General features: G+C 53.5%; 1 protein-coding gene across 1 annotated transcript; it reads left to right on the top strand.

Annotated features, from left to right (window-relative positions):
• Positions 1 to 1,267: 1,267 nt before the first annotated feature.
• Odc1 (ornithine decarboxylase 1) lies at positions 1,268 to 5,932 on the top strand (the record flags this gene model as incomplete). Its single annotated transcript, XM_013504362.1, is given in 11 exon segments — positions 1,268 to 1,372; positions 1,461 to 1,575; positions 1,717 to 1,890; positions 2,053 to 2,225; positions 2,443 to 2,577; positions 2,674 to 2,755; positions 2,893 to 2,976; positions 4,354 to 4,516; positions 4,594 to 4,706; positions 4,790 to 5,004; positions 5,486 to 5,932. Coding segments are annotated over 10 exon segments (1,386 nt in total). The 3' UTR covers positions 5,631 to 5,932.
• Positions 5,933 to 6,518: the final 586 nt, after the last annotated feature.

Below are 6,518 nucleotides of genomic sequence, written 5' to 3'. Positions count from 1 at the left end.
AAGTTGTTCAAGTAAAGCTTTAAAAAGATCCAGAGAAGCAAAATACTAAGTAGTGGCGTTTTTGGAAGACAGAAAGCCTTCCACGTTCAAGCTGCCTTTTGATTCAGGGATGTTTCGCAGGACGCGGAGTCTGTTATCGCCCAAGGCGTTTTTATGAGGCGGCCGGGAGCAGCTTGCCCTCGGGTGGTTTGGGCATCCGGAGGTCCGTGCTGCCTGAGGCTTAGGCGAGCGCCGCGGCTCGGGTTTGGGTTTGTTGCTGGCGACCCCGGGCCGCCGGAGTGTCCTCCGCTGCAGCGCGGTGGCATCTGCCGTGGCTGCAGCGCCGAAGTGGGGCACAGTGGAAAAGAGCGCCGCCGGCCGAAATTGGGACAGGTTAAGTCAGTAATGTGAAGATAACGCATCCGCCGGTGTCACATTTAGTGAAGGCCGAGGGCGGGCTTTTATTACTGCCATGGTGTTCGCGCTCGTTTTCCTTAGTGAGTTGAAGACTCGCATATGGCAAATGGGATCATTCACAGCTGAGCAGCCAGTCGGGGCGGGGGGGTTGGGGGGGTGGGGGAAAGGTGGAAGTCCCGGAACTGCTAATTTGGTAGGAAATTCTGATTCGAGAGTACCGATTTGTGATAGGTAACTGCAGCAAAGGTCAGAGAATTAGCTCTGGAAGTTCTTCGCAACTCGGAGCGCTGGGTAAACTGAACGGTCTAGGTATTTCCACCGTGCTGCTTAAGCAGGAAGAGTCCTTCAGAATTCCTCTGAGGTAGGGAGCGTTCCTGCGTCTTACTGCTGTCTAGCTGTTGCTGTAATGCTGTTCAGGATTCTGAAGAGCGGAGACAGCTCTGAAGTAAAGCTGGCCAAACTGTGTTCCCTGGGAGGCTTAGGCAGGAGGACTGTAAGTTCAAGTCTCACCCAGGGAACTTGGCAAGACCCTGTCTCTGGATAGAGCTCCAGGTGAAAGTCCTGGCTCAGTCCGAAGTATCAGAAAACAAAACAAAAAAAACCCACTTGTCCCGGCAGTGAGCTAAGTGCAGGCAAACTTGTGAAGGCTGCAGTCTGTATTTGGGGTATGTGTGTTTGAGCTGCTTGTTTTGTGAAGGCTGCAGTCTGTATTTGGGGTATGCATGTTTGAACTGCTTGTTTTGAAATGCGCTGTATCCCATGGGGAATTGGGACCCCAGGCCATCAGCCATCAGCTCTGACCTGTCTGGGTTTCCCACTTCCTGCCTGTGGGGGCCTTGTGCAGAAGGCAGACTCTGGGTTCTCTTCTCAGAACGTTTCCAGTGCTGCTCTGAGGACTTGGGGCTTGGAGTTCCTGGACCATCAGCCTTGTGAGCAACCAGAAGGGTCCCTGGAATTCCATTGCCTAGTTTCCCACGTAAGTACAGAGCCCTGTGACAGCATGAGGCTGAGGGCCCCACTGCTAAGTTAAGGCCTCCAGAGTGAGTTTTCCCCTGCCTTCCCAGGTGTGGAGAAACCATGACCGGCGCCCGCAGTGAGGAGTTTGACTGCTGCTTCCTGGATGAAGGCTTCACAGCCAAGGACATCCTGGACCAGAAGATCAACGAGGTCATGTCCTCTGTAAGTGAGGCCCGCGGCACTGGGTTTGGGGCCTGGGCTTTCCAAGGTGGTGGTCATTGGTGATGGTAACAGTGGCAGGGTACGGGAGGGAGGTGCATGTTGCAGAGCTGCCTGTGGTTACCTGGACCCCTCTCTTTTCAGGATGACAAGGATGCCTTCTATGTCGCAGACCTTGGGGATGTTCTCAAGAAGCATCTGCGCTGGCGGAAAGCTCTCCCTCGAGTCACCCCCTTCTATGCAGTCAAGTGCAATGACAGCAGAGCTATTGTGAAGACCCTCGCCGCCATCGGGACAGGATTTGACTGCGCGAGCAAGGTGCAGAGGCTGGCGGACTCTGAGGGTGACAGCCAGTCGTGCCTGCCGTGGGCAGGAGCTCTGTCTGGGCCAGCAGATGCTAAGGAAAGGCAGGTGCAGGCGGCTCCCATGTGCTGCTCGCCACACACAGACAGTGTGACCCCTCTCTCTCTGTCTCCTCAGACGGAGATCCAGCTGGTGCAGAGTCTCGGGGTACCCCCGGAAAGGATCATCTACGCCAACCCCTGCAAGCAGGTGTCACAGATCAAGTATGCCGCCAGCAGTGGGGTCCAGATGATGACCTTCGACAGCGAAGTCGAGCTGCTGAAAGTGGCCCGAGCACATCCGAAGGCCAAGTAAGTCACTGTCCTCCATCTGAGGGAGCAGGCAGTGTAGGTTCTCAGACCAGGTGGAATTGCAGTTCCTGGAAAGTGAAGTGAGCCCCTTGGAGAGTTAATAGCACAGTTTACAGAGCTCAGAGGCATGGCCAGCCCTTAGCATGGGGCTTTCTCTTTGACCGAGATTCTGAGTGGTTTTCTGGCCCGAGGTGCAGGACACGCTCTTCTCTCACAGGTTAGTCTTACGGATCGCTACTGACGACTCCAAAGCTGTCTGTCGCCTTAGTGTGAAATTCGGTGCCACGCTGAAAACCAGCAGACTCCTTTTGGAACGGGCAAAAGAGCTACATATCGATGTCATTGGTGTCAGGTGAGGTCTTGGTGTGCCCATGGGCAACTAACACACCAGGTGGTGCCAGCTGGGTGAGCATGAGAAGGTAAAAGACTGCCCCCCTTTTCTCTGCAGCTTCCACGTGGGGAGTGGCTGCACTGACCCCGAGACCTTTGTGCAGGCTGTGGCGGACGCACGCTGTGTCTTTGACATGGGGGTGAGTGTGGCCCGGGTTGCACGGGCGGGCGGGCTGATGGTGCTGATGGGAGTGTGCACCTTTGCTGTGAGGGTTACAGTCTGTCAGGCTGCTGCAAGTTCGGTTACTGTTAACCTGACCCCTGCTCTTGGCTTTAGGCTGAGGTCGGCTTCCACATGTATCTGCTTGATATTGGAGGGGGCTTTCCTGGATCCGAGGATGCAAAGCTCAAGTTTGAAGAGGTAATTTGTAATAAAACTCAGAGATACAGTAGCTGTTAGTATATTCCTTTTTTTTTTTTTTTTTTTTTTTTTTTTTTAATACAGGGCAGTGCAGTTCAGGCTGGCCTTATACTCACTGTAGCCCATGCTGGCCTCAAACTAGTGATCCTCCTGTTTCAGCCTCCCCAGTGCTGGAATTACAGGCATGCACCACCAGCAGCATGTTCTCTTTTTAAAGTTTATTTTAACATAATACTAGTAGAGGGCTGGGGATATAGCTCAGGGGCATAAGCACCTGCCTGGCAAGTGCAAGGTTCTGAGTTAAATTCCCAGTACCAAAAAAAAAAAAAAAAAAAAATCAAAGGGACAATAGTAAATAATAAGCACTTCTGTGAAAACATAAGACAAAATTTTGTAACAATAGTTGGAATAACAGATCATGACCTTAAGAGAATGGCCTACATGTTAAAGAGTCCTAATCCCAGATAGAAAAGAAGAAACAAAAGGACATAACTTTTTTTCAGTGAAGAAAAGAAACCAGTAGTGTTAGTGAAACAAATTAGCATTTGCTTTATTAAAATGTCTTCAAAACAACAGAGCGGATACTCTGGGGAGTGAACTTCCCCTGCTTCATGTTTGTCTTGTGCTTTGCTCTTCTGGAAGAGTCTACGCTCTGTTTCAGCAGGGAGCAAAGGGGCTGACCACCTCCCCAGCCCCAGTATTCTGTGACACCGAGCAACCCCTGTGCTGTGGAAATGAGCACTCACTGTTGTTTGTTCTGCCCTGAAACCTTTGCCTTACTCACAAGTCTGGCATTCAATTCCCAACTAAGAATTGCTGCTGTGGGTTACTCTGTGTGCTTTGTTAGACTTGGTAGTTCTGCTGTAGGCAGTAGTCGTTGTATGGTGCATGGGTTAATGGTTATGGTGGCACACACCTGTCATCTCAGCACTCAGGCTGAGGCAGGAGGATCACCCTGAGCTTGAGGCCAGCCTGGGCTACATAGTGAGTTCAGGACCAGGCTGGACTACATAGGGCAACTCTTGTCTCAAAAAAACCCACTTCGAAATCAATAAATAGGTGCACATTCTCATTTGTTAAGTGGAGCACGCAGAGAGAAGAAGGATTTTTGTCTCGTTGGCATGTTTTTAATCAAATTTCTGCATCTTGGGTACTTGATGAAATAAATCATAATTTATGACACCTTAAAAGGGCAACACAGGTGGCAGCAGAGACAGAAGCAAGGACAGGTCAGGGGAAGAGTGAGATTTTCTACCTCTGTCCCTTGGGTGGCGGCTGTCCCGTGCCTTCATTCACCCTGTGCTGTCCCTCGAGAGGCCCTGGAATCCTGCCCTCCGTGTGAGTCCCCTCGGTGAGTGGCCGCTCTGCTCCCCACAGATCACCAGTGTGATCAACCCTGCACTGGACAAATGCTTCCCGGTGGACTCAGGTGTGCGGATCATAGCTGAGCCTGGCAGGTACTACGTGGCGTCGGCGTTCACCCTTGCGGTGAACATCATAGCCAAGAAGCTGGTGCTGAAGGAGCAGGCTGGCTCGGACGGTGAGTAGGCGTGGGCCTCAGCTCCCAGGGCCAGAGTGGACCCCGGATCAGAGGGCTGAGCAGGCTCTGTCTTCCAGATGAGGAGGAGGCGAGCGAGCCGACCTTCATGTACTACGTGAATGATGGTGTGTACGGCTCGTTCAACTGCATCCTGTATGACCACGCACACGTGAGGCCGCTGCTGCAGAAGGTGAGTTGTGCCGTGGGGATGGGGAGTGGGGCACAGGGTTCCTGGGGGCAGCACCAATAGCCGTGCTGCTCCTTGGCTTGCAGAGACCCAAGCCCGACGAGAAGCACTACTCATCCAGCATCTGGGGCCCCACGTGCGACGGCCTGGACCGCATTGTGGAGCGCTGCGACCTGCCCGAGCTGCATGTGGGTGACTGGATGCTTTTCGAGAACATGGGCGCCTACACCGTTGCTGCGGCCTCCACCTTCAACGGCTTCCAGAGGCCAACCATCTACTATGTGATGTCGCGACCGACGTGGTGAGCAAGGTTTTGGGAAGGAGGAGGCACTGGGCATGCACAGGTGCCTGGGATTCCAGCATCCTGAGAGGCTGAGGCAGAAGGGTCATAGGTTCAGCTTGGGCAACTTAGCAAGACCCTGTTTGAATGTAAAAAAAAATCTGAAAGGCTGGGGCATAGTTCACTGGTAGAAATTTGCCTGGCATGTTCAAGGTCCTGGGCTTGGTACCACCCTAAGAAAGGTTGCAGCCAGCTGGGTTTTGCTTGCTCCTTCTCAGACTCAGAAAATTCATTCCACCTTGAGTGACACAGATGGGTGTGTGTGTGTGTGTAGTCGGGGGTCCCTCCCACAGCTCTGCTCTCTGGTGTCTCCTCACGCAGTGCTCACACCTGGTTACTGGGAAGGTTCTGGGGTGGCACAGGCTCCCGAAGTGACTCACACGCTTCCTGTGGCGTCACGCCCCACTTCAGCCAGTGCTGAACCCCCTGCTCTGTCCCCTAGGCAGCTTGTGCAGCGTGTCCGGAGCCACAGCTTCCCACCCGGGGTGGAGGAGCAGGATGTCGGGCCCCTGCCTGTGCCCTGTGCCCGGGAGAGCGAGATGAAGGGGCACACAGCGGCGCGTGCCTCCACCAGCATCAATGTGTAGCCGCCTGGAGCCACGAGCATGGAGCTCAGCTCCATCCGCTTCGTCACTGCTAGTTCTGGGCGACTTCACAAGAGTGGGGCCGGCACAGCGTAGCCACATGGAGACTAGGAGACAGTCACACTTATCTGTGTTCCTATGGAAACTATTTGGATATTTGTTTTATATGGATTTTTATTCACTTTCACACGCTACGAAAGAGGGCCCGCAACTGCCAAGCAAGCATTTGTAGCTTGTGCTACGGTAGTGTGGGCTGAAAGCTTAGTGTCGTGACCTGTTTTAAAAATAAAGCCATCTTGAAAGAATTCTAGAGTTTGGGAGATGCTTGCTGTCTGCACTGCAGGTGGCTCACCGAGCCCTGTGGCATCTGCTGGGGCCTCAGACCAGGCCTAGCATGGGGGCTGAGGAGTCGACCAAGTTGGGGTGCAGCTGCATTGCGCTCCAAGTGTGTAGTCACCAGAGCTGGCACCTGCCCTGAGGGAATCACATGGGCGTCCTCTGCAGTGGTGGGGACAGCATGGTGCGTGGCAGTCTCAACTACAATAAATGGTGTCAGCGGAGACCTTGTTGAAGATCTGCATCTTCCTGTTTGGATGTTCTCTGCTGATCGCTGCGGCAGAAGCCAAGCCAAAGCAAAAACCCTCTGAGCTCTGCGCGCGTGACCAGCCTCTCGCTACATCTGTTATGTTAGGACACCCTGGGAGGATGAGCCAGGTAGGGGGCCGGAAGGGTGGCCAGGAGCAGAGGCCCAACGCTTACTGCCCTTTGGCCATATATGACGTGGTCCAGGGCCTGTAGCTAGGTGTCTCTAGGCAGCAGGGTAGGCTGAGATAAGCCTGTCTGTCCATGGAGCTGGTGAAGCTACCTGGAGACTGCTTATCACCTGCCCCT

Source organism: Chinchilla lanigera, unplaced genomic scaffold (genome assembly GCF_000276665.1).
Source record: "Chinchilla lanigera isolate Chin_1 unplaced genomic scaffold, ChiLan1.0 scaffold00086, whole genome shotgun sequence".
NCBI classification, from domain to species: domain Eukaryota; kingdom Metazoa; phylum Chordata; class Mammalia; order Rodentia; family Chinchillidae; genus Chinchilla; species Chinchilla lanigera.
The sequence above is the reverse complement of the archived record's forward strand: the minus strand, read 5'-3'. Positions and strand labels throughout refer to the sequence as shown.